The sequence below is a fragment of the Zeus faber genome, assembly GCF_960531495.2.
Source record: "Zeus faber genome assembly, chromosome: 6".
Lineage (NCBI taxonomy): Eukaryota > Metazoa > Chordata > Actinopteri > Zeiformes > Zeidae > Zeus > Zeus faber.
Window position 1 is genome coordinate 23,169,461 of NC_137201.1, and position 27,748 is coordinate 23,197,208.

Sequence of the window (27,748 nt, forward strand, 5' to 3'; positions counted from 1 at the left end):
CTTTTTAATCTTGGTTTGTTTGTTTGAATGCCTTTTATAATGGATCCGTTACTTCATTTACAAGCTCTCCCAAATGAAATGGTGTGTGTGTGTGTGTGTGTGTGTGTGTGTGTGTGTGCGTGTGCGTGTGCGTGCGTGTGCGTGTGCGTGTGCACGTGCACGTGCGTGTGCGTGTGTGCGTGCGCGCACTGCTGGTTGTCGGGGGGGCAGGCCAGTTCAAAGCCAAATTCAACAAACTACTATTGAAAGGGATACGGGAAGGAAATTGGCAAAAACCTTCTCGTCTGAATCTGTGTAAGACTGGCACATCCCTTTAAACCACAATAAACATGGTCATTACTGATGGCATCGAGGCACAACTTATTGTTTAATGTGGCGCAAAACTATTAAAAAACCTTTAGCTAAGCGGGTCAGTGGGTTTCCCCTCGTTTTATTGAAGACAGAAGTAAAGTAAATTTGCATGAACTCATTAACTCCTACCAATGTTTGAGGGACCATTTTTCTGCTTCATAAGCATAATGCACATGGGGGGGGGGGGGGGACGGGGACGTGGATACCTGCAGACAAAATAAAATTCAAGTCATAATGGACGGACTGGATTTTGTTCTGCTCACTCCAGAAACTCTTGTAAATATTGACAGTGTTCATTTAATATACTGCTTTGCACTCATTGTCTGACCTAGTTTTCTACAACAATGTCAACCTGCAATCTTTAATAAACATACATGACTTCTTCCTACTCGTTGAAATTACGCATCTTATTTACAAATATCAAAGCGTTTTAAGCACCAATGAGCAACGATGCTTTTCATGAAATAAAAACAGGGCACTTCTATTTTATTTACATACCTTGACACATCTTTTGGCTTAAACCCTGTGCAGGAGGTCGCTCCCCTCAGTGATGGATTGACTACATTTGACACATCACAAATATTAACGGCATTTTACAGTCAGATGTTTCGCTTAATCCTACCGTTGACTCAAACTGATTACCTAGAATTACTCTGTCATAAAATCCATGCTACAGATGTCACTGAAAAGCCTTTTGCAGTACCGAAGGTTATACACACAAAGCGGTCGGATTTCAATGAGGCGCGCACACACGGTAAGAACGGCCAGAAATGTGGTATTCTATCAGAGCGAGCGAGATCTGGCTACAGCAGGACATACATACAGACATAACTCAGGAATCCTTGTAGTAGTTGTTGAAATTAATGCGGAGAAGGAAATCTTCCAAGTGAGGCTGGTAGCCTCTGTTCACCAACTTGGTCACCACTGGGGGGGGGGGGGGGAACAAAAAATATTTCAGTGATATGCTTTTGTTCACTGTGCAGACAGAAAGCGTTGCTCATCGCGGCAGACAATCAATGACATTAACTTTTAAGTGGAGCCCTCATTTGTCCAGGGCTGCCACACCGATGCTGACAGCAACAGAGAAAAAGCTGAAAACTGAAGCCAGAGCTGTCACAATCATTCCATAATCCACTGATTGCAATTATTTGAGTTCATCGCAATCGTTTTGTAAAATCGTCAGAATCCACAATTATGGCCTCATCCAAATCTCAGGGAATTATTAGCCTCCATTAGAAATGTGCCAATGAGTCATGTTTCCATCGGTTGGGTTGAGATAAATCAACCGTCTACCTGAATGTTTTGTTTGGATGTCACTAAATGTCTCTTCTTCGTAAGGTGTTTGTATTATTACGCTAATATAGGTCTAAACTATGACCGTTAAAAGAAAAAAATGACATGAAATTTGTGACAATTCATCATCGTGACAACCTCGACCCAAGCCTTCGTCGGATCGCTGACGAGTGGGCGTGGCGTCCGTACCTTTGAACAGGAAGTGCGAGTAGTACTTGAAGGTGTTGTAGGACTGTTGCATGGCGATGAAGCTGGGGTGCACCGCCTCGCCATGCTGGCTGTCCCACGGCTGCGCGATCAGCTGGGCGCGGAACTTGAGGATCAGACTGAAGATGCTGTGGATGATGTTCATGACGGGGGCGGCCTTCTCCGTCAGCAGACCCCTGGGAGCGGTGGAAAGACGAGTCGGAGGTTCACAAATGAGCGGTGGTAACTCAGGAGGAATGGCGGCCGTCTGGCAATTAAAAAGAGGTGTCCTTGAGCGAGGCCCTGCGCGTCTAACTGAAATGTTCTCGACCTCGGGGTCACTTTTTAAGCACACAGGGTCACAGGATATTTCTGATATATTGATATTTCATTGATATATTTTTAAGAAAAAAAAAATTGGTTTTAAATCTCATTATACAACTATATAGAACTATATAATCCACTGGGTTGCACAGAATATGAATTAGGTACCATAGGTTTCCCGTCAGTTGGCTTCAGGAAACATTCATGTTCTAAAGTCATGAGACCGCTCTTCTGCAACAAGCATCGTATTACAGTATAAGCTTGTACTATCATAGTACCATGAAAGGGAACAAATAATTTTTATAACAGTCCAAAAATGTCATGATCGTGACAGCCTTGCGTGTTATTGCGCTGTTGCACCTGCAGTACCGGCGCTCACCTGAAGATGGCCCTGTTGAGGTAGTCTGCGTGTGTGCGGTGTATGGCGTCCAGGTCGCTGGCGGCGGCCAGCTTGGCAGTGAACTCGCTCCACGAGACCTGCAGGATCTGGTTGGCGATGTAGCCCTGGATCACCTTCACAAAGTGCTGCATCTCGTGCCTGAAGAGCTGCAGCTGCCGGAACTGCACCGAGCGGCCGGCGCCTTTCACCAGCGCTGAGGGGAAAATTATCAAAAGTTTGGTGGATGATACACAGAGAAGATGTAAACATAGGAAAATAATAGGGTTTACTCCGTTAGGGTGACAGATGTGTTGATTCAAGGAAAATCTAACTGAATTAAACACACAATCTGCAAAATACTTTAGCCCTTACTGCTTAATTATTTGGCAAAGTCTGTAGGCATCAGAGTTCAATTCAACTATATATTTGGTCAAGGGCAGGTTAAGAACTAGATAATTCTAGATTGCAAGGTAAGAGATTTTTTCAACAGAACTATACACTGGTAAATACGAGGATTTTCTCTCCCTACAGATAAGTATAAAGTGAACAGAACAGGTAAGTACTATCAGTAAGTGGTAGGTTATAAGGGGTATAAAACAAAATAAATGGTGACGAATATTGAAGAACTATTGATACAAAATGGATAAATAGTATCCCTTTAGTACACTATTATTTTCCCACAGGTCAAAGGTCAAGACCGTCCGTCCCTGTCTCTCTCCGTGTCTGAATTTCATAAGCCAGGACGGAAGTTCTTCAATCAATATCGCCATTCTGACTCAGTGAAGCGTTCGGTGGAAATCCGCGGCGCGCTAGATTTGGCATGCTCCCAAAATGCTTGTGCCCTGAATATTTTATCGACACTTCAAGAAGCCCGCTCTCTGCGGGAAAGGCGCGGTCCGAGGCGCGGCTCCTTCTCACCGGTTCTCTTGAGGTGAAACCAGACGTCGCGGAGGCTCCACACCATGTGTTTGAGCTGCAGCAGGAAGGAGAACAGACGGTTGTACTTGTTCATGCAGCTGTCGGTGATAATAATGTTCAGCGGCCAGTCCACCTGGGAAACGACAAGAGGAGGGTGGGAGGAGGGAAAGGGGGAGAGAGGTGTGGAGTCGGAGTGTGAAAGGGAGGGTTTGAGAAGAGAGTGAGAAAGCGGGGCGCAGCAGACGAAGTGGTGTCGAGCGGAAAACAAATGTCGGCATATAGTCGGAACGGATGGGAGGAGAAGGTGTAGGGAAAAGAGGTGGTGAGAGAATGCAGGTAAGGGAGTCGTAGGAGAGCAGAGAGGGAACAGTAAAGTGATAGAAACAGAAGGGGTGGCCAGAGGAGAGGGAGAGAGGAGGAGGAAAGGGAAGAGATCCAAGCGAGGACAACAAAAAAGGGAGATCCGGAGTGAAGCCCGTGGAGAGGGAAAAGGTCAGGGTGACAGATTTAGAGGTGTGAAGACGGGGAGAGAGGAGAGAGAGAGTATTATTCTCCCCCCCCGGATTACAAATCCCATCTAACACATTTGAAACACAAATAGAAAAGAAAATCTCCCTTCAGAAAAGTTATTTTGCTGCTCTCCTAACGAGCAGTAAAAAAAAACACCAAACAATCTGTCTCCAATCTGTTGGTTTTCTAAATGTGTTGCTCATTAGAGAGAGAGAGAGAGAGAGAGAGAGAGAGAGGAGAGAGAGAGAGAGAGAAGAGAGAGAGAGAGAGAGAGAGAGAGAGAGAGAGAGAGAGAGAGAGAGAGAGAGAGAGAGAGAGAGAGAGAGAGAGAGAGAGAGAGAGAGAGAGAGAATTATTGCAATAAACCATGGGATGCTGAAATAGGACACTAGTTCAAGTACAACAGCAGATGGCCTAGTACAAGGAAATGCACTATTTCTCCCTATACAGACGTGGACAAATTTGCTGGTACCCTTACAGCTCATTAAAACAATGCTTCATTCCTCCTGAAAAGTGATTAAATTAAAAGCAATTTTCTCATGTATACCTGCATGCCTTTGGTATGTCAGAGTAAAGCAAAGAAACTGTGAAAAGATAAATTATTGCTAAAGAGATCAATTATGTTCTAAAATGGCCTGGACAGATTTGTTGTTACCCCGTAGAAAAGATTATAAATAATTGGATTATGGAGATATTTCAAACTAACTGTTTTCTACAATTAGTTTCACATGTCTTCAATGTTATAATCAGTCATTCAGCCTATTTAAATGAAGAAAACTAGTCACTCTGCTGTTTGGTATCATCTTGTGCACCACACTGAAAATGGTCAGAGACAGCAAAGTAGAGCGTTGTCCAAGATCAGAAAGAAAATTATAGGCAAGCATGTTAAAGGTAAAGGCTATAAGACCATCTCCAAGCAGCTTGATGTTCGTGTGACAACAGTTGCAAATATTAAGAAGTTTAAGGTCCATGGGACTGTAGCCAACCTCCCTGGATGCGGCCGCAAGAGGAAAATCGACCCCAGATTGAACAAAGGGATAGTGCAAATGGTAGAAAAAGAGCCAAGGACAACTTCCAAAGAGGTACAAGCTGAACTCCAAGGTCAAGATACAGCAGTGTCTCATCGCACCATCTGTCGTTTTTTGAGTGACAGTGGGCTCCATGGAAGAAGACCCAGGAGGACTCCACTTTTGAAAGAAAAAAATAAAAAACCCACACTGGAATTTGCTTAAATGCATATTGACAAGCCACAATGCTTCTGGGAGAATGTCCATTAGACAGATGAGTCAAAACTGGAGCTTTTTGGCAAGTCACGTCGGCTTTATGTTCACAGACGAAAAAATTAAGCTTTCAAAGAAAAGAACACCACACTCACTGTGAAACATGGAGGAGGCTCGGTTATGTTTTGGGGCTGCTTTGCTGCGTCTGGCACGGGGTGCCTTGAATCTGTGCAGGGCACAATGAAATCTAAAAACTATCAATGCATTCTGGAGCGAAACATACTGCCCACTGTCAGAAAGCTCTGTCTCAGTCGAAGGTCATCGGTCCTCCAACAGGATAATGACCCAAAATACACAGCTAAAAGCACCCAACAATGGAGAAGAACAAAACATTGGACTATTCTGAAGTGGCCTTCTACGAGCCCTGATCTGAATCGTATCGAACATCTATGGAAAGAGCTGAAACATGCAGTCTGGAGAAGGCGGCCTTTAAACCTGAGACAGCTGGAGCAGTTTGCTCAGCAAGAGTGGGCCAAACTACCTGTTGACAGGTGCAGAAGTCTCATTGAGAGCTACAGAAATCGCTTGATTGCAATGATTGCCTCTAAAGGTTGTGCAACAATATTAGGACAGGGGTCCCATCATTTTTGTCCATGCCATTTTCATTTGTTTAATGTAAAATATTCTGTTGAATCAAAAGCAATGTCTGATTTATATTAAATATGGAATAAACAATGATGGATGCCAATTACTTTTGTGAGTTTCAAGTTAGAGAAAATTGTGGGCTCTATTTTTATCGAGGGGTACCAATAAATTTGTCCAGGCCATTGTAGAATATAATTGATCTCTTTAGCAATAATTTAACTCTTTTCATAGTTTCTTTGCTGTAACTCTATGACATGAGAAAATTGCTTTAATTTCATCACTTTTCGGGAGGAATTGTAGCATTGTTTCAATGAGCTGTAGGGGTACCAACAAATTTGTCAGTGACAATTTGATGTGTGTGTATATGCGTGCGTGTATTTTCTCTTTTTTAATTATATCTGTATTTTTAAGTTGACACTTTTCTGCGTTTATTTTAGTTTGTCATTTTTGTATTTAATATTCTCCACATTTTGCTTTCCAGTTGCTGTGGCAAAAAGCGTTTGTTTCCCATGTTAATAAATCCCTTTGAATAGAAATAGAGTTGAGAGAGAGAGAGAGAGAAAGAGAAAGAGAGAGAGAGAGAAACAATGTGTGGGGCACTGTTCACTAAGCCCCCCGCCCATCAATTTACAGGTTCAGCTGCTTAAACGTGTGACAGGCTCATTTTCGTCACCCACAGCGCTTTGTCAAAACATGACAGCCCGTCACATTCAAGCTGCCACTCGCAGCGAGACGGGCACGCGCGTAGATTCATCATCAAACGTCTTATCACCCGCCGTGGCCAGATGCGGCCTAAAACCCCCCCTGCCAAAAAACACACATTGTCTCCGTGTCCCCGGGTGAGGGGCGGCCCCGCCTTGCCTTGTAACGCAGCTCCAGGCAGCTGAGCGAGTCGGGGGCATGGGGGTGGAAGGTGTCCGGCAGGAAGCGCAGGGTGAAGGTGAAGTTGGGGGCCAGCGCGCTGTCGCCGTGCAGGCTGTACTGCAGCGCCTTGCTGAGGATGGAGTTCAGCACCAGGGGGGTCAGCAGCTCGCCGGGGGTCTGGCCGCTGCCCAGCTGAGCGACAGGGGGGTTGACCAGGTTAAATAAATCTTTAAAAGGGGCTCAGTGCCAGGGGTTAAATAGGGCTTTGCATTGGATAACATCACAGACACAGAACTAATGTCACAACAACTAAAAATTTCACCTTTGTCTTTTTTTAGACACAGATGCTTAGGGCTGGGTGATATTGACAAAATCAAATATTGTGACTTTTTTGGCAAATCACTCAACTTCGATAATTTGATATTTGTGGGAAGACTATTGCATGCTTTCATAAAGTTATACACACTCGAGAAAGATTTGAGAAAATCATTATTAATGTGGATATCATGACCAATCCATTAGAACAGTCTATGAAGTTTGGTAAATTGAAAACATTAACTGCAGTTCGGCCTTAAAAACAACATTTAAAGTATCAATCAATCATGTTGGTTCATGAATCATAAATCATCGGTGCATTTCAAAAAATTTAAAGCAGTTTTTTGACCAGATATTTTTGTGCCTAGGTGCGCCTCCACCGAGCAGCTGTATTTAGTCTGCACTGGGTTGCTGGTTGCACGCTCACTGAGTTAACAAGGTCCTCTCCGAGGTGGAGTATCGACCAGAAACCCAAAATGATACTACATGAGAGAGAGAGAAACTGGAAAACAAAACAAAAGTGTGTGTCCCTTATTTTTAAATGTATTGCATTCATGGGAATATAAGGACACTTGGCCGTTGTATGCTCCAACGCGTCCCTTTTTGTAAGCATCAGCCACCTATCCCACATGTAGCAGCCATCAATCAGAGCGCCAAAAAATAGTCCATGTATAATATGTACTGAGGACAGATATGAGGTGGCGACGAAGAAGGATGTTTGTAGCCACGAGGCTTTTCAAGTTTCTGTCCAACGTGTTTCAGGTTGATGAGTTTAGTCGGCAATGGAACGCTAACTACTCGAGCCTTAAGAGAAGTGCAATAAGTAGAGGACTGTGGCGGACAAAGGGCCGTGGTCAAGCACCGGTCAAGCACCGCCAGCACGGTTCCATTTCCCGCGGCCACCAAGCCGCCTCGAATCGTCGCTGATTGGGCCGATTCGAGGCCGGGGAGTTTTCTTAATGTTTGTCCGTCTTACAGATGGAATCGCAGCCCGAGAGGATCATTATTATCCGCATTATTATAATAATAATCCTCAGAAAGACTCCCTCTCCCTCCCTAAACCCTTACTTGTGGAAGTCTCTGCCCACAGGTAAGGGTTTAGGAGGGAGAGGGGAGTCTTTCTGGCCGTGGTGCGCCAACATGGCGAGAGTTCTATTGTCAATTTCACAATCCGACAAACAGAAAACTCTCTGCCTCAAGTTCGAGGCCACCAAGCTGCCTCGGAAAAGGGAGCCCTGCTGTTGTCCGCAGCCGGTGCTTGATCAAGTGATTAGCTTGAAGCTGAAGGTAAAAAAAATAAATAAAATAATACAAAAAAAGTGAGAATAGAATTTGCACTCGCAATATAATTTCATTGCATCTCAAATATACGGTATATGTACATATACAGTATATATTTTCAATCCAGCCCTGGTGCTTTACGCACATTAAAGAGCAATTTCTTCCCCTGGTTTGAGCCTCACATAAACAAATGCACATGGAGGGGGCAATGGCTTGATTCTGAAAATGAGTGTAGTCGCATAGTTCCCGTACAGTCAATGTCCGGTGGTTGGTGGAGATTGGAGGACCCTACTTTTTTTTTTTTTTTTTTACCCTTTACAATTATTTTTTTTCCCCAAATTCTGACGTAGTTTAGCCACTGAATGCACTTGTCATTATCCTCTGCACGTTTTCCGCTGATTTCAACAAGAAGATGGAGCTAATGCAGATTTGATCACATTTGTGAAGAAACATCAATATAACGATCAGCACCGATGTGTTCCATTACAGAAAAGTCACATTTCAGTTAACAGGTGAAACAATAAACAATAACAATAAAAAAATGAATAAACATGTCGGCATGCCCACTTCCTCTTTAATTATTCATGCTGTTTAGGCTTTTCTAACCAGACTGATTCTCTGTTGTTTTACTCATAGTTTTTTTCCTCCAAGTCTCCCCCCCCCACCCTCCTCAGGGACCATCAAGTTGAACAGTGGCGTCACCTTCTCGAAGAGCAGGTCGCTGAGGGACTGTGCAAACTCCCCGTCCTCCATGAGCAGGAAGTGGCGCAGCGCCTCAAAGTGTCTCTCCACCCCAAGCTCCACAAAGAAGTAGTCCACCACCGCCTTGTTCACCAAGGATACGCTGGGGGGGAGGGGGCACAAGTGGGAGGAAAGAATACCAGGGGCAGCGGGGAGAAAGGGGGAGGTGAGACAGATTTTTGGCACAAGCGTCGGTACTTGAGCATAGCGCTGACTCGCAGTTTCCACACAGGCTGTAAGAATGATAGACATCCGCTCTGTGAGAGAAGAACAGCGGAGGGAATACACCGCCGCTCACCTTTCCCACTCCACGGGCCACATTTCCTTTTACTTCCATGTTAAATTATTCTTCAGGAAATTCTCGTTTGTATCATGTAATGATTAAGGGCAACATAAAAACTCAACAGCAATGAGTCTGCGGGGAATTTCAATGGCGCTGTTGCAGCACACAAAAAAAAAAAAGAAAAGAAAAAAAAAAAAAAGGATGCTTTTACATAAAAGTTAACAATTTGCAATTCAAGCTAGTCAAACTAAACTACTTCTGCTATACGCTCAGAGAAAGACTGAAGCAATTTCTTCTTGCAAATGGACACGGCACAGTGTGCAGCGACATATTATACCTGTAGCTGCAGACTGTCGATGTCTGCCGGCGGGATATTTGATGGGCTACTGATGGCAATTCTAATAAAAAATAGGATCCTATCAGGACTGGAAGGCGACAGGAATTTAAATTATACCTCCCAGCACCCGGAATGCACTCAGACGTCTATGTGGTTCTGACAGAGAGCTTTGCCCCTATTCTATATTCAAGGTATACATTTTTCGGAGGTTTGTGAGAATTCTAATCTGGGGCTCAACATAAGCATTGGTCTGTTTGCCCAACAGTATATTTGCGACCAACACAATTAGCATGCAGCCCCTCAGTACCTTGGTGCTGGACACATAGGGATTACATTGGTATCTGACTTCTCATCTGAATAAATAAACAAAACAAAAAAAGGGAGAACTACATAAAAATGCAGCCCATTGTCAACTCCTGCAATCATTTTGTACTCGCTTTTAAAACCCAGACTTCTCTACAAAACCACTCATGCTACTCTCCTCTGCTCCCTCCCTCTCTCCCTCCCTCCCTCCCTCCCTCCCCGTCGTTCTGCGGTAGATTTCCCTCATTAGGACACTGACTGTGTGATGAGCGGGGCGGTGACAGAGTGTTTCATCAGAACCGGCAGCGAGACCATCTCGCTCAGATGGACGGCGGTGGTGTCCGTTGCCCTGCAGAGGCTCGGGTCCACGGGCCCCCGCGTCACCTGCTTCAGCAGCTGACACTCCGGGGACGAGGCTGGGGCACAGACACATGCACGGACACACAGTGAAGAAGAGGAAGAAGAAGAAGAAGAAGAAGATGACAGGCATTAACTGGAGGAAAGAAAAGAGTTTGGAAAAGTTGAAATATACCAAGGTCTTCGCTCAACTAGCTTCCTCTCTCAATCCGGCAGCGTTTCAGAGGCAGTGCACGTAATGGCCGGCAAGTCGCTTACAGAGGGTCAGATACCTGAAGTCATTTGTCTAACACGTCCCCGCCAAGGACAACCTTTTGTTTCCAGAAACGTTGCCTCGACTGCAAATCTGTTCTCCAGTCACTACGTTAGCATACCCACGTTAATCCGAATAAGGTGAATAACCAGAATTAAGGGGTGTGACAAATTGCAGCCGTTCCTCTCCCCAAATTATGACATAATTTGGGGAATTTGCCGTGAATAATTCTGTGAAAGAGGCTGCATTTAACAATGCATTGAATAAATAGTGTTTTTCAACATCTTGAACATTGAAGAATTACTCACACATGAGGTTGTAGCAGTCCTCATAGTGCTCCACCTGGTACTGAGCGGCCAGGGAGAGTAGATAGGCCTGTTCAGAACTTTCTCCAGGGGACGGACCCAAGGACCCCGGAGCCTCAGCCAACTGCAACCGAGTTGAAACTAGGAGGAGGAATACAGGATAGTATTAAGTGAATTGGACTCAAGTGTAGTTTAAAGTATGAAGGCAAGCATTTGAGGTTTGTATCAAACAAGTTGACTCATGTTAAGTCCAAATTTTTTTTAAAACAGACTTTTCAAGGACCTTCAGGCACCCGAATGCCTTATTGTTCACCACCTTGCTTACCTTGGCTGTCCTCTGGTCGCTGTGGGTCTCCACCGCCGTCCTTCACCACACAACCTAACCCCAGCGCAGAGTCGGACGAGTGGCCGTACGTGCTGCCTGGCAGGGCGGCCCGTGGGGGCTCCGTCTCCGAAACCACGCACCCCACCCTGAGCGCAGAGTCGGACGGGTGGCCGTACGTGCTGCCTGGCAGGGCGGCCCGTGGGGGCTCCGTCTCCGAAACCACGCACCCCACCCTGAGCGCAGAGTCGGACGAGTGGCCGTACGTGCTGCCTGGCAGGGCGGCCCGTGGGGGCTCCGTCTCCGAAACCACGCACCCCACCCTGAGCGCAGAGTCGGACGAGTGGCCGTACGTGCTGCCTGGCAGGGCGGCCCGTGGGGGCTCCGTCTCCGAAACCACGCACCCCACCCTGAGCGCAGAGTCGGACGAGTGGCCGTAAGTGCTGCCAGGAAGCGGCGATGGCAGCAGGGCAGTCCCGGACACGACACACCCGCTGGCGAGAGTTGAATCTGATGAATGACCGTGAGAGCTGCTGGGTAAAGGCGAAGGCCTGGGTTTGACCCCTGAAACCACACAGCCAGAGGCCAAGATCGAGTCTGAGGAGTGACCGTAGGCACTTGCCGGAGACGAGGTCGGTTCCGTTCCGGACACCACGCACCCGACCTGGAGGGTGCAGTCCGACACGTGGACCTGCGTGCTACAGCGGGGCGTCGACCTGGGTATGTCCGTCATGAACTCGCCCACTTTAATGCTTGCATCAGAGGAGTGACCGTGAACACTGCGAGAGGGAAAAGGAGCCGCGTATTCCGAAACGTTCTCCCCGACTCTGATGTGGGCGTCAGATGCGTGGCCGTGGACGTTGACCAAGGGCAGAGGACCGTCCATCTCCGATACAAAATCTCCGATCTTTATATGAGAGTCGGAAGCTTGTCCGTGAACACCGGGTGAAGGCCGGGGGGTGGCGTCCAAAACCAACTCTCCGACTTTTAGGTACGAATCAGAGACGTGGCCGTGAACGTTTGGAGAGGGTAGCGGATCGGCTACTTCAGAGACGTACTCCCCGACTTTAATATGAGTGTCTGCGGGGTGAGCTGGAGTGTTCGTCACAGGGGCTTGGACCTGTTGATCTCCACTAGAAAGGTTTGGCTTTTGTGAGGAGACACAACTGACCTCAACGGGAGAATTAGAAGTTGCTTGGGTCATGACCTTGATGACATTGCTTTGTTCTACAAGCTTGGAGGATTTGACGTCTCCCTGGTTTGCCTCTACCTTCATTTCCACCTTCTCCATCTTCTCCGCAGTGATCGTTTCACTTTCAGCAGTAGATCCAGATGCCTCTTGCCTGCAGTCTGGTTTTTCGGCGCTGCCATCCACAAGCTGCATGGTGACCTGCGAGGGGTGTCCATACACGCTAGGTTTGGGTGAGTCTAAGGGAACGTCTGGGGTGTACTGTCCTAAGGGAAAGCTGGACTTTGAGGCTTGGCCGTAAGGATTTGCTCTTTTTGGTTCTGTCTCCTGGACTTCAGGGACATTCTCTCCCATGGGGATATGAGACAAGGAGGAGTGGGGGTTGGGGCTGGCAACATACGGCTCGACTGGTGCCCCCCAGCGAGGCCTGGCTGGGACCTGGCCAGTGATTCCCTCCAGTGGACTAAAGGGGGCACTGAAGTCATAGTCTACCAGTTGAGGCTTAGTAGGCAGCTCGGGGAGGTCGGACCCGATCTCCTGCAGGGCCTGGTCAATCTGCAGACTGTCAGGGGGCTGGGGTTGCTGAGGGAGAAAGTCGTTTAGATCAATGTTCTCGGAAATAAGGTTAGGGTCTACAGTGGAGGGGGGTAGGGGAGAGGGAGCACCAGGGGGTGCTGCAGCAATATATTCAGTTGTCTGATCCTCCGTTGAGAGTCTTTCACATGGCTCCTGGGTTGGAGATTCCGGTAAGGATATCAGTATCACAGGTGGAGATACTTCGATAGGAGGTCTCTCCTGACCTAAGGGGTATTTCTCCAGAACCACCTACAAATGAGTAAAAAATGCACTAGAAGGCCGCATCGGTGATAGAAGAAATCGTGACATTAATTGAAATCAGCCGTGTTTCAGCTGTGTGCGCGTGATGAACGAAATGTACTCACCTCAAGCCTTTCTTTGTCCTGGGTGAGAAATTGAGCTCTAGCGTCAGCGAGTCTCATTCGCTGCACCCTCCACATGGCGCGCCTCTCTCTGCGGGCCGCCTCCTCCGATAGGCGGCTGTACTGAGCAATCAGCTCCTTCCTACAAACATAATAATGTTTCCTATGTATCTTCAAGCGTCTCAGACTCCGATATCGGGTGTAATGTCTTGCTCAAACACACAATATTGAATAGATGTGGGTTTGTTTGCAATAATGGGAACCCATTCTAAAACCCCACAGTTCGGGGATTGTATCTCGTAGCCCTTGGTGGTGGACGTGGGAACATTTTCTCATCATCGGAAACACTGAGCGACTGGAACTATTTCTTGAGTAAGAATTTCAAAGTATATTATTATTCGATGTATTCTATTACTTTGAGTCATAGATTCAATCACTGCTTTGTTTGAACAAAACTCCAACAAAGCATGAAAACTACCAGCATGCGTGTGCGTATGTGCGCACAATGCAGTCCCACCTTGCTCTCTGCTCCAGCTGTTCTTCCAGGGCCTGTAGTCTCTTCTCTCGGTCTCTCAGCTCCCTGGCGAAGCTGAAATCGTCTTCCTCATCCTTTCTCTTGGCTGCACTTCGCCACTGAGGAGAGAAAAAATGCACACGCTGGTGACAGATGTCAGCCTACGATCGTTAAGGATCATTTTTTTTGTTTAAGTTATTTTTCTATGAAAGGTCAAACATCTGGAAAAATCAATGCATTATGATCCATGTTGTGCTTGGGGGAACCCAGTTTATCTATCAACCTATCTGAAGAAAATGTGATATCAATAGTACTGTAATTACACTAATAGTGGTGGTCGGTGGAATTTACATTTTGCCAACTACAGCTCATTTCAATGCACTACAGTTTGGCCACTCTGACGATGCAAATTTCATAAAAAATAACCAGTGCTACAATATCTTATTTACCAAAGGTGGGTGGATGGCGTCAACCTGCGCCCACCCCCAATGTAGTTTATAACTCGAGGCTATAAACTACATCACCTCAATGTCTCTCACTACGCCAATTCCCCGTACATGCACATTAATACTCGGAATTAACTCTCAATACTGGCAACAGGTTTTTGGCAAAAATTGAATTGAAAAGTTAACATTCACAGCATTGATGTGATCGAGACAGCAGCCCTTGTGGGGTTTTCTCGCAAACTCAAACCGCCGTGCAAGTTTGCCCAGTTTTGGACAAAAATGCTGAGTCAAGGAGCCCTCTTTATTATTCTAGCTTTGATGCAAATTGCTAAGCTGCAGAACACTAGCGCTGTACTTTGACTTATTTTATCAGAAACCAAGAGTCCCCAGTACACTCTTTTAAGGAGAGATTCTTCCATGATTCACTGCCCTCTAAATTCTAAACACTTGTGTGTGGAGCCTGGTCTTACTGGATTCACAGACCTTGTAAAGTCATTTGAATTTCTATACAAGGAGAAACCTGAAATGAATCCAACAAAGTGGTGACATGCCCCTCCCAAAAATGAAAAATTGGGCATGAATCTAATTGTCGAGAGGCCATCCACACTACACATGTTAAACGCCAGTCATGTCGCAATGAAGCCAAAGAAGATGTTTCAAAAGATGTGGACATTTATGTTATTGATTTCTCTTATTTCATTTTACTTAGTTGACTTATGACTTCTCATCTCTTGCACTTGCACTCCCCCTGGTAGTAAATTCCAGTCTAGGAGTTAAAGTATTATCCTATGCAAGTTGCAAAAAAATAAATAATAAATAAATAAATTAAAAGTAGACTGGTACACATTGACAGTTGCCGTGAAGCTTGTGAAGCTACACGCACGCACGCGCACACGCACACACACACACACACACACACACACACACACACACACACACACACACTTTTCTTCCACATTTATCTCCATAGCTATCATAGGAAGAGGCCATGTGCCAAATTACGGTTCCAAGTTTCCTGGACTTAATTCTTTTTTGTTGAAACACGTTGTCGTCTGATGTTTCTATGTTTACATTTTTCAATGTAGATGTTGTTTTTGTTTGTTTCCATGTCGATTTACCTCCCCCGTGGTGATTCTCCTCCTCTTGGAGAAGTAATGACGATTAGTTGTTTATAGACCATAACATATTAAGATCATTTTCCAAAGAGAGGGGTTGGTGGCAGTTCTGTGTAACAAAAAGCTATGCTCTTGTCATCCCACAGGTCATCCACAGGACAGAGTTATTGCAAGCAGTTTTTGATGATTAAATAATGAAAAGAAAGCGGCATTGCAGGCTGAGAAGTTGAACTGCACTTGCAGAACAAGTCTGTCATGGATGCAATGGCATACAAATACTCTGTGTTGTATGGCAAGCATGCTGACAGCACAGGCTAAAAATAATTAATAAAATAATGACAAATAAAAAATAAAGAATAAAAATAAAAATGAAACAATAATAATTATTTGCAAAATACAAAGCATGTAGATGTAGACGCAACAAGGTAATGGCACTTTCTGAATGGCACGAGGGGAGCGGGGGGACGAAACAAGATATGTTGCTATGGTGACCTATAGAGAAATATATTAAACAAAATTATTTTGTGTCGTTATAACATGTAAGAATTTATACAATAACCTGGAGCAATCACGGGACCAACCGCATCATGCGAGACCATCATGTCCAAATCCTCCATCTGCTTCCTTACTTCAACCACCAAACAGGCTCCATGCAATTAATAAATGGAAAAAAAACTACTTTTATATCAATCCACTGTTTTGTTTAAGCCATTAAGTGCGATATTGCAGAGAAGACGGCTTCTCCCTGGTCCTGTACCTGGAGTTTTACCCAGCAGACAGGCGCAGTAGAGTCTACAGATATGGAGCGTAATCGACGAATATCTTAGTTTGTAAAATGTCCGGTGTTGTCAGGAGTTCATTAACCGGTGGGAAAAAAATCCTCACTGTAGCGTCCCTACTCTAGACTAAGACTGTTTTGCCTGAAAATCCCAGGAGATCAGCAGTTATGGAAAAATACTCAAACCAGCCCGTCTGGCACCAACAATCATGCCACGGTCGAGATCACACTGAGACCCCCCCCCCCCCACATTCTGAGGGTTTATATAAACATTAACTAAAGCTGCTAACCTGCATCTGCATGATTTTATGCATTGATTTGATAATTGCATGAGTAAGTTGGTGTACAGGTGTTCTTCATAAATGGCTTAGTGAGTGTATGACTGTTGTCTAATGAAGCACATCAATCCTGGGCATAATATTAACATTTCTTTCCAAATGTGAAGGCTGGTCCAATTTCCACCAACCGCCCACCCACAATGGCTGGTGAAACCAACCAATGTGAAACCACACCCATTTTCAAATGTTTAGGAATGGAGCCATGCCCTCTCCTGACCCCCACTCCTGGTTGATTTTCCAAATGACACAGTGGGTGGAGTGAGGCTAGAACGAAGTGAAATTACTAAGTAAAATAACAGCAGCTCTTCTCTCTCTCTCTCACACACACACACACACACACACACACACACACACACACACACACACCTCTTGTTCCTGCTCTAGGTGCTGCTTCAGCACCTCGAAGCGCTCACGCTTCTTTGCTTCCTCCGCCAGACGTTGTGACACCTGGCAGCCTGCAGGGGGCGAGAGAGAGCTCAGTGGGGTGCTTCACACAGACATCCGCTCACACACAAACACGCGCACACAGACACACATACATATCCCCACACTCAGGCGAGACATTAGGCCAGAGATCTCCTCCCATCCCCGCCGAGTGTCTTTTGAAGTAATAAATGATACGAGGAGTTTGCTAAACTACGTGAGAGATGATTAGATTTCACAGCCTGCAGTGCTGGAAGCCGTTCAAAGCCTTTCCCTGCTGCCATCTCCGCCATGCATCTCCCTCTGTGCATCGCTCACTCACTAGCGAAGCCCTGAAAGTGGACGAGGGAAGAGAGAGAGAGAGAGAGAGAGCGAGAGCAAGAGAGAGAGAGAGAGAGAGAGAGAGAGAGAGAGTGAGAGCGAGAGAGTGAACGAGTGAACGAGTGAGCGAGAGAACAGGGGGAGAGCAAGGGAGAGAGACTCGAAGAGAGAGAGAGAGCCAAGTGCTTTGGGTCATTATCAGATGTTAAAAGGTGTAATTACCCGAGTGGAAGACTGTGTGTGTGTGTGTGTGTGTGTGTGTGTGTGTGTGTGTGTGGATATTGGACACAGCATATTTCTGCATGTGTGTGTTTCTCAAGAATGTGTGTTTGTCATTCACCGCGGATGCTCTCCAGGGTCTTGGCCGCCGACTCTCTGACCTGATTGATCAGCTCCTGGCGAGCCTGCTCGGTGCGCAGTGCCTGACGAGAGACAGACGGAAAACATCATTAACGCCGCCGCGCCTTCCTGCCCTCTGGCTTACCCCTCCGAACGGCCCTCCAATATATAGGCCACGAAACATGATCCGTCGCACTGCATCGGGCCGTAACTGAGCCACCCCCCTACCCCTGACGACAGTGTATCAATTTAACGACGCCCCCTGAGAATCTCTGCACTTGAGGCAGAGGATCACAATCATTAATAAAAGACAGAATCTACCCATCATTCCAGGGGGGAACAAATAACATCTTTTCATCATTGGTCACGTTTAAAGACGGCCACAGCTGCTGAGCTGAACCAGACGCCAGGCATCGCATTTCTCAAGTAGCGCTGGCCGATGGATCGATTTTTATCAATGTCAATCGTCTTCTGGCGATGTCGTATGCTCTTGAAATAAATACGTCTTTGTATTGTGACGGACATTTGTTGTAAATTATCGATGATGAAAAAAATACAGACAAAAATATCAGACTGAAACCACAGTTTCAGTCTGATGAGCACACTTCAGACAAGGACATGGTTCAAGTCTCCCGTCTTCTGATTGATTGTTTTGTTGGTCACCTGAGGTGGTGGGGATATTTTCTTCACCCGAGGACGCAGTTCTTTTTACTGAATGTTCATCCTTGACAGTTTACTGACCACAACAAGTTACGCTGCTTTATTAAATTCACAGTGACTGCCTTTCACTTCTTGCATGTGGCGGATCCCGCCACCAAAAATGGAAACAGCAGAGGAGCACATGCATTACACATATACATTGATTCACTATTTCTGCTAATTATCAGAAAGTATAAATTATGCAATCTTTTAAAAAAAAAAATATATACCAATTATGTGGGATTTTGAATTTAAAAAAAACACCTGTCTTTTTAACATGTTCCTGCTCAGTACCTGCTCTTCTCTGCTGATGGCGCTGCGCTTGGCGATCCTTTCCATGCGCCCTCGGTACACCGCACAGTCCCTCTCGATCTCCTCCACCTCCTGCAGAGAGAAGGTGACTGCGATGCGAGGCGCCGGCAGCTCCGACCAGCCGATGTAGTGCTGCGACAACAGAAAAGATGGAGATACAATAAGACTGCACTGGGCAAATTTGAGGAAATTTCAGCAGATGACAATAGAAATGCAATGAGCAGCGTACGAAGACGTGCAACAAAGGTTAATATCACAGCAATCACTGGTTTTACCACAGCTCCGGGTTAGCTTAAAAAATAAAATAAATCGTAATTATCTAGTGCATGAGTTTTGTTGCCTTTGGCCCTCTACTGCATTACCTGATTCCACCACATTTTGCAATGACTTGCCAAAATGTAATACATTTAACCTTTTATATTAAATAACAAGCATTTTGTTATAACTTATTAAATAATGCAGTGATTATAACATATTTTGGGACTTTCTACGATTGCATTATATAGTAACACACCAAAATCGCCTTCTTCGTTTATATCTAGTGTCATACTTTAGTCCACTTTGATGAGCCCCCGAACTACAAAATAACAACTTCATTATTATTGCATTATTGCATTATTGCACTACAGTCATGATTATATGGTACAATAATATTGATATTTTACTCGTCATTAACATGGAATGTGATCAACAAATTTGGAAGAGAGAAAGAAGAAAAGTGACTCTTTTAAGTATTGTAATTTGAATTTGCAGTGTGAGATTCCATGTGCTGTCAAATCATGGAAAAAAAAGTAAAGATGAAAATAAAATAAACTAACCTCTTCGCCTCGGGGGAGGGCATCCTAAAGGACTGACAGTGTTTACATCTGTGCACTTCGTGAAACAAACCTGCGGGCAGCAGATTTTCAGCAGGTTGATGGTCTTGCCGCAAACGTAGACGTCATTAGCGATGTGTCTCAGGAAGACGGGAACACAGTCTTCCACATCCTTGGTGATCAGAGTGTACCCTTGAACCCAGAAGTGCTTGTCTGCCGGAGGAAAACAGAAATATATTCCACAAGTTTTATTGTGAGAAAATTTTAGACCACAATTGAAAGAAATAAAAGGAAAAAGTAAATAGAACCAAAGGTACTACGGTTGCATACAGCTCCGATCTAAAACTTTTCCTTATTAGTATTACTTGGGTGGCGCCACAAAACTCTGGCCGCTTGAATTAACACTTGGAAATTGTATGCGCTTAGTTCAGTGATCCTGAGCAAGAAAGCACCGGAGGACAAGAACACACAAGTCTTCCAGGGCTCTTTACTAAAAGCCAGCGCTTGCCAAGAAAGCTTGAAAGCTGATTGCTTGCCCGGCCAAAAGACTTGGAGGAGAACAATGACATTTGTATGTCCTCCAAAGGAGCAGAAGCAAGAAGCGTGTAGGTTCACTGCAGGGCTTGATGAGGTGTGGACCGTCAGTAAATTAACCTCTGAGTGAGACAAAGCCTGACTTAGTCTCCGTCCTTGAAGAAAAGGTCACATGAACTACCTATTATAACAACGTACAACAGGTTATAATAACAAGGTGTATGAAATCATATTTATGGAGGACTGCCATTATAAAGGAGACAGGAATACTGCAGAGAGTGTGATTTCTCTGGCTGAGATGGCGTTTTGATGCGTTGCTTTTTGTGATGCCCAAAGTGTCGACTTGTACTCACTGCAACGAATTGTCTGACATAAGCGTGTACATATAGGCCTCTCATTTACTTGATGCGTAATTGCCATACGAATGATTGCAATTCGGTATTTTAGGGCACACAATAAAACATGTAATATTACATCTCTTACTAGAGACACTCGCCTTTCGCTGGGAAACGACTCGCTGTCTGCGCTTTTGCGCATGCACCCGAGCTTATCGGCGTAAAGGAGAACCGATAAAAAATAAAAAATAAAAAATTACTTGTTAAAAAATTAAGTATAATCATGATAAAAACAAAACAGAGTTTGATCACACAGCAGAGAACCAGATCGAAAAGCTCCATTGATTTACTGGCAAAATGACAAACATCTCCTGCATCATTTTTGCTCATTAAATGACTCACCGGAGACAGGTTAAGCTCCTGACAAGCCACTCGTTTTCCATCTGACTATTATCCAATAACTTTGTGGTGTCCGTTACAGAAAAGAGGACAAGTCCGACTTTGCTCGCTTGCTTTAGTCTATGATGAAAGATTTGTTTTCTTCCAGTCAGTTAATCTGTCTGGGAAGATTTTCATTTTAAGGACTCAACAGCTAAAGCCAAATGGTGTGTGTGTGTGTGTGTGTGTGCGTGCGTGCGTGCGTGCGTGCGTGTGTGTCTCGCCTCTGAAGCTGAGGTACTCCTCGTTGACCTGGATCATGAATTCACTGTACACATCTCGGAAAACACCACTATACACCCAGTCGGACACAAACCTGTGTGTAGTAGAAAAAGGCACACACAAAGAAATGGTTTCCCCCTCTCCCCACTTCCAGGGTCATGGATTTTCCAAACAATAAAGAGGACATTATATCATATTACCATATATGCATAAAGAATAGCAATATAATGGAAAGTGGTGTATATAACATATTACCGTTTACAGTCTTCCAATATGTGCTTATCATAATAAAAAGTTACGTGTAAATCTTCATACCGTGATTGTCAATTTTATCGGCTAAATTAATCAAGACGTCAATCAAGATAAGATATAAAAAGATGTAATTCCAATTTCATGTAAATACTCCGCATAGCATGTCATCATCACTCCTGTGGCAGAGCTTCAATGTGTCCATCATGTAGTTACTAGCGTTAAAGTTAGAGTTGAGGTTAGCGAGGAAGGTACCACAGGGTTTTGAAATGTTTTTAAAAACCCTTCTCCCAGGTCAGAACATTCCAATGTGAGACTAACCGCGTGTAGGGCTCACAGCTGCTCTTCAGCAGCGACAGCACCACGGGGTAGTTCTCGTTGCTGCAGTTGCTCTGCGCTTCGTTGTACAGGTAGGAGAGCAGCTTCACGCCCTGAGAAGAGACGCAACACGCCGAGCAAATGACCGATAAATACCCCGCAGACGCATCACAGTTTGAAGCTGGGAGATAAAAGAGGACCTACCGCAGGGAACGTAGCCCGGCCAACACCCGAGGGCCCGTCCACACAGCACAGCTCCGAAAGGTACCTGAGATTAAAAGGGAACACGGACGCTGTACGAACTGGATCGATCTGAATTCAAGCACCACCTAAAAACAGCCAATTAGTGTGGGGAAAGGCTCCAGAGGCAGCCGTTCAACTTCAAAATCACTGTGCCAAATTCTATTAAATTCTGTTCCTGATGGCCAATTTTGCCCCTTTGGGATATTACTGCTTGGACTGTGACTAGTCACATTTTAAATTCTAAGCAAATAAATACATTTTTCCAAAAAAAATGTCTCACAGGCCGGATGTGACCCTTGCTGTAACTATGATCAGTGCACAGTCAAAATGCCGCTTTGCCGTTTCACCTGAGCTGCCGTCCCACTTTGCGGAAGAGGAAGCCGATGGTGAGCAGGCTGAGGGTGGGGGGGGTGCTGAGGACGCAGGCCCTGTAGTAATGCAGGTACTTCCGTAGTCCACCTGTAAAAGCCTTTCGGAGAGAGATAGAGACTTTATCCTCCATTCTGCTTCGCCTTTCATCATCCGCCACGGTGCAAGACCCCGCTGACAGGAACACGGGTCACATCTTAATAAAGCGGAATGTGAGGCGGACAAGACGCTCTCATTACTGCAGGCGGCGCGAGCCCACCTGAAAGACGAGCCCCCTCTTGTTAGTGCTCTGCAGAGAGAAGCGGCTGAGCCTCAGGTAATGGGTGCCATATTGGGCCAGCTCTCCCAGGAGGCGTGACACGCTCTCCGGGGAAGCTCCGGAAATGCACACGCCAGGCCGGACGTCAAACTGCACACACTGGGGAGGAGAACACGCCGTGATCCCACAGAAGTGGGGGAAATAGATATAGGGAGAGAAAGGGAGACAAACAACTGGGATACACTCCACAGGACATTTACAACACGCTCCTTTTGCTCCGGTGCATTATAGAACTTAGAAATAACTAATACATGCAACGCTTCGATTTCGATACAAAGGGAAGTGACTACATTTTATATCAATATATTGGCATTTTATGAGAACTGCGACCAACCTTTCAGTATACCATCTGCCGTGCATTACAAAAATATATAAATATTTTATAAATATAATAAATAAATATTTAAATTAATTTGTGACTTTGGTGTCATTTCATTTGAGAGAAAAGTTGTTGCATGGTGTCCACAGATAGATGGATAAGATAGATATGCGTAAATTTGCAGTTTTTCTCTTTTCTTTGCATGTATTGCGCTAAGTCATTTTCATTTGCCAACTAGAATTGAGTCAACCAGATTTCTACACTGGCGTACACTCATTCTATTCTACTGAATTGATAGAAATTAAAAGTCAAGTAGTTCTCAATTGGGTCCGGGCCCAATCCAGGGGTCCTTCAAGAGGTTCCAGGGTGTCCCAAACTAAATTATTTATAGTTAAATGTCACCATTATTACATTAAGAGACATTAGTACCATTAGTGAATGTACAATAATGACTATTTTGATCATAGTTTCACTGTCTGATGATGAACTAACATAAAGACACTTAATCATTTCTAACAATAACAATTTTCTCAGATTGTAGTCATGGAGACACAATCTCATCAACTGGCCTAATACGTATCAAATAGAGGGTTCTTGATGTGACAAAGGCTGAGAACCACTGTTAAAGGCTGTACCTGGTTAAGAGGGAAAGTAGTGGACGCCACGCCAATCAGCACATTGAGCAGGTCTTTCACGAGCTGGGTCTGGGAGTCCAGGGGCAGGGGCAGGAGGGGAGAGGGGGTGGCGGTGCTCACCACTCGCATCTCCCCCTCCCACAGACGGTAGAGCTGATCAAAGGCCTCCCTACCTCCCTCTGTTAGAAAGGGACACTCCCTTTTCCCTGGAGGACTTGGAGGAATCAGAATCAGAATCAGAAATACTTTAATAATCCCAGGGGGAAATTACTTTTACCAAATCTACATACAACATATTTACATACAACATATTTACATACAACATATAATAATTATTAAGAAACATATTTATATATAAATATATATATAAACATACTTCACAGAGTTAGAGTGAAAAAAACAGAACGAACAAAAGAGAATAAAAGTTAAGAAAGTTAAAAAGCAGACTCAAAAGTAGGAGCAATGTAACAGGCAGCATGCAGCTTTCGCGCACGCGCACTTCATGAGGAGAAAGAGACAGGAATTTTGAGATGTGCTAAATTGAGATTGAGCCCAAATAGAATTATTTTTAACAGCACATTCGAAGGCTCGGTTGCAACCTAAAGTCAAAATAATTTGGTTATACATAATACATTTGATTATTCTTTCACACACCAATACCTCCACAGGGTATCTCCAGGTATCAGAAAACTCAATTTAAGACATTTCAAGACATTTTTAATTGCATTTTAGCAATATTTAAGACTTAAATTGGATTTTATTTTGTATTATAAAGATAACTCCTCTATGTGTCCTCTATGAATTCAATGTTTAATATATTAAGCTAGATGACATTCAATTGATGTTTTAGTCAATTTAATGGCATACTTTTTGATTGGCTTTTTAAATTATGCGACGATTTCCTGTGGTAGTTCATCTGGCAAATCACTTACCAGCCCACAGATTCCCAGCAGCGACGTCTTCCAGGCTCAAATGTGCGGAGAGCCTCCCAGATATCGAGCTCTGGGCTGGGACTGGGGTCTGACTGGGAGTCGGGAGTCAGGTTGGAGGCTGACTGGAATCCCTCATCTTCTGATTGGTCCAAGCAGGAGGGGACCTGCACAAAAAACAAAAAACAAACAAACAAAAAAAAAAAATCAAAAAATCAAAAATATGCATCAGCAAGAACATACAAATCCTGACCTTTACATGTGAATTCTATGTGAGCTTACACAGTAAAAATGGAGTTGTTCTGACTTGTCTACATGTAAAAGAATGACATTTGAATTAAACAACTGGCATTGGCTTCGCATTTGCTTAGCTTAGCTGTGTGTTAGTAAGCAGGAGCATCTTACCCTGATGGACATTCCGGTGATATCCGCATTACTAGGAACAGGTGGAAGGTTCAGTTTAATATCTAGGTTAGAGGTGCGGGTATGTTGTAATGCGCCAAAGAGCGACAGCCTGGTCTCCTTCTCAAACCGCTCCTCTACGTCCAGCCTCGTCCTCAAAGCCAGCAGCCCTGTGCCTGGCGAGGCATCCATGAGCCCCAGAGTCCCACACAGGCCTCCTAGTGACCCCCACTCCTCGCCACACACAAGGCTCCAAGCCCGGGCCTCTAGCCTCTGCAATTCCTTACTCTGGTAGCCTTCAAGCGGGGGCCGTCGCAGCACAGCTCTCTCTCGCCTCATGTAGTCTCTGCTAAATGAGGTTGGCGGTGGAGCTGCCGAGCCGGCTAGCTGCACCAGGAACTCCAGAATGGCGTCTACCTCCTTTAGGCCAGACACAAAACCCTCAGGCAGCCTCCCCAGCTGCTCCTCCAGCTTCTCCGCTTCTTCCTGACATCCAGCCACCCGCAAGTCGAACGAGATCATCAGCATTTTGTTTCTCGGCGGGGTTGCGGCTGTGGCGTTCGGCCCTGCCGCAGAGACTTTACACGCGTTGTCTTGGAATAGATTGGACAAGAGAGCACCGTAGGCACGTTTTTTGAGAGCTCTCCGGACCCCATCTCTGGAGACCCCACCGAGGGCTCGGCGTTTCCATGACACCCCGGAGAGGTTGCAGTCACACAGGGCGCCGAGCAGCTCAGTGATGCTGTTGCTGTTGACGGAGGCTGTAGGTGCTCTGTAAGGACTTGTGTACATGATGGCAGCCAAATCTGTGTTCAGTCACCTTGTGGGAGAATACAAATGGTGTTAGAAGGTTAAATAGGGGATTGTGTATGACTTAACAAATCAACCCAAGATTAAGATTTACCGGTTTTCCCACTTTGGTTTATATACGCCCGTTTGAGTTTGGGCTCATATCGCTTGCAACAAATTTCGGTTTCACTTCTGTCTTCTTTCATTATTTTTTCTTTGTCTATACAGTGGTACCTCGACTTACGACTGCATCTACTTACAACTTAACCAAGATACGAGTAGTGATAGTTGCGAAAATTTGTATCGACTTGTGACCGACTGCTCCAAGATACGACTGTGGAAATTTGCAGTTGGCACGTCGGTGGCCAGTCAGCAGTCAGTCAGCAGTCAGTCAGTGGGCAACCTACATCTTGTGTGCACGTAGTTCGTGGCTTATCCATATTTTTTCCATATTTACAGTGTTTGTGCTGTGTATTTTGTTTATTTTCACCCTTCATGATGAGTCCTAAGAAGAAGGATGATGGGAAAACGAAAAGGGCAATGATTCCCGTTGAAACTAAGAAGGAAATCATAGAAAAAATATGAGCGTGGTGTATATGGGAAAAATTGCTTCGACATACGACTGCTTTAACATACGACCGTTCTAATAGAACGAATTACATTCGTAAGTCGAGGTACCACTGTATTGTGTTCTGGTAAATATTATTCATATAATATCACATATAATTTTAATTGATTGAAATTTATAATCCCAAAAATATATATCCATTATAATTTTTAATTATTCAGATTCCGGGGTGTGTATAGATTTCACACAAGTCTGAGGTATACTCACATCAGTCAGCTTTATTTTATTCAAGTGAATTGATAGAAATTATAGACCAGCGGTTCTCAACCAGTGGTTCTCTGGGTTCCCACAGGTGTCTTTCAAGGGGTTCCAAGGTGTCACCAGCAAAATGATTAACAGTCAACTAGCTTCCCTATCAGAGAACATGCAACAATGAATGTCTTCGTCATATTTTCACTGTTATCTCCCCAACTATAGTAGTGACACTAAATCATATCAAACGTTAAAGATCCTCGGCAAGGCATGAGAATCGCTAGTGCATCTGTGCTCATATATGCTAGAAAACCTGTCGATATCAATGTAAACAACCTTGAGGTGATATCAGCGGGCTAACAACGACATGACTGAACCAAGAGCCATGGGCACTGTGTGGAGGCAAATAAAAGAACAAGGGCTGTAATAACAAAGTGAAATATTGGTCCGAAATTAAATAACAATTCCCAAATCTGTCTCACCGGATCCGTCGGGTGTCACTTCTCGTGCATGCTAATGTTAGCATCGAGGGCTAGTGAGCTTCAGTTAATTATGGCTGAACAATAAACACTTGGCTGCCAGTAAATGCGCTGGCGAAAGCACGAAATACTGTTTATTCCAGATATTAAAGTGTAATAAATACATATAACTACACGCGTTCATACATTGTAATATAGCTGCTTGCTAGTGTTCCCATCTATTTGGGGTTTGACCAAATAGGAATTTGCCTCCTCTCTTATGATTGGACGAAATAACGATCCCCGCAAGGTTATTGGCTATGGCTTACACGCGCGGCTCCCAATTCCGCTGAGGTGATTGGCATCATCAGCTGTCAATCAGCTCATTTCCATGACAACTTTCCGGTTGGCGCGGCTCACTCGTGAACGCGCTTAGATGTCCACATGGAAACGGGCGCCGCTAACCTCGTGTACGCGCTTTAAAAAAAAACAGTTTTTATTATTTCTTAAATCGTTGATTTGATATATAGCAAAATGTGTGTGTCTGTGTGTATGAAATTATTTGTTCGTATTTTGTCTACTTATTTTTATAACTTTTTATAAGTTTTAATATTCTATAACTTATTTTTATTTTGTCTCCGACTTATTTTTGTCTGCTACTTATTTTATTCTGTATTAACCAAACAGAATAAAAAAATAAATTAAATTGCTATATATACACACACACACACACACACACACAACTCACAAAAAGTTAGGGATATTTGGCTTTTGGGTGAAATTTATGGAAAATGTAAAAAGTTCATGCTACAGTGATATATCATGAAAGTAGGGCATTTAAGTAGAACCATGCAATGGTGATTTCCTCATCCCAAACAATTTATTGAAACAAAAGCCAACAACAGTGGTGGGTTTACCACAGCAAAAAATGTCAATGTGTCAATAACTTGTCATG

General features: G+C 44.6%; 1 protein-coding gene across 1 annotated transcript; it reads right to left on the minus strand.

The window, feature by feature from the left end:
• Positions 1-106: 106 nt before the first annotated feature.
• Positions 107-27,009, minus strand: tubgcp6 (tubulin gamma complex component 6). The gene is made up of 24 exons (XM_080001842.1): positions 26,818-27,009; positions 24,730-25,546; positions 24,328-24,491; positions 23,396-23,609; positions 22,382-22,540; positions 22,101-22,222; positions 21,715-21,778; positions 21,514-21,623; positions 20,946-21,037; positions 19,488-19,627; positions 18,582-18,731; positions 17,590-17,671; positions 16,872-16,960; positions 13,832-13,947; positions 13,318-13,456; positions 11,191-13,201; positions 10,869-11,006; positions 10,210-10,366; positions 8,989-9,130; positions 6,688-6,882; positions 3,452-3,584; positions 2,534-2,747; positions 1,834-2,027; positions 107-1,275 (listed from the first exon to the last, which is right to left on the minus strand). Exons 2-24 carry the CDS (start codon positions 25,516-25,518, stop codon positions 1,184-1,186), a joined length of 5,706 nt encoding a protein of 1,901 aa, XP_079857968.1. The 5' UTR covers positions 25,519-25,546; positions 26,818-27,009; the 3' UTR covers positions 107-1,183.
• Positions 27,010-27,748: the final 739 nt, after the last annotated feature.

What these genes read in the sequence shown, in the direction of transcription:
- tubgcp6 (XM_080001842.1), bottom strand. Translation starts at nt 25,518, where the DNA reads ATGTACACAAGTCCTTACAGAGCACCTACAGCCTCCGTCAACAGCAAC. An exon ending in CAGCTGGAGCAGAGAGCAAG is followed by an intron (nt 13,457 to 13,831) that starts GTGGGACTGCAT and finishes TTATGTTTGTAG; the next exon opens with GAAGGAGCTGATTGCTCAGT. An exon ending in AGGACAAAGAAAGGCTTGAG is followed by an intron (nt 13,202 to 13,317) that starts GTGAGTACATTT and finishes ACTCATTTGTAG; the next exon opens with GTGGTTCTGGAGAAATACCC.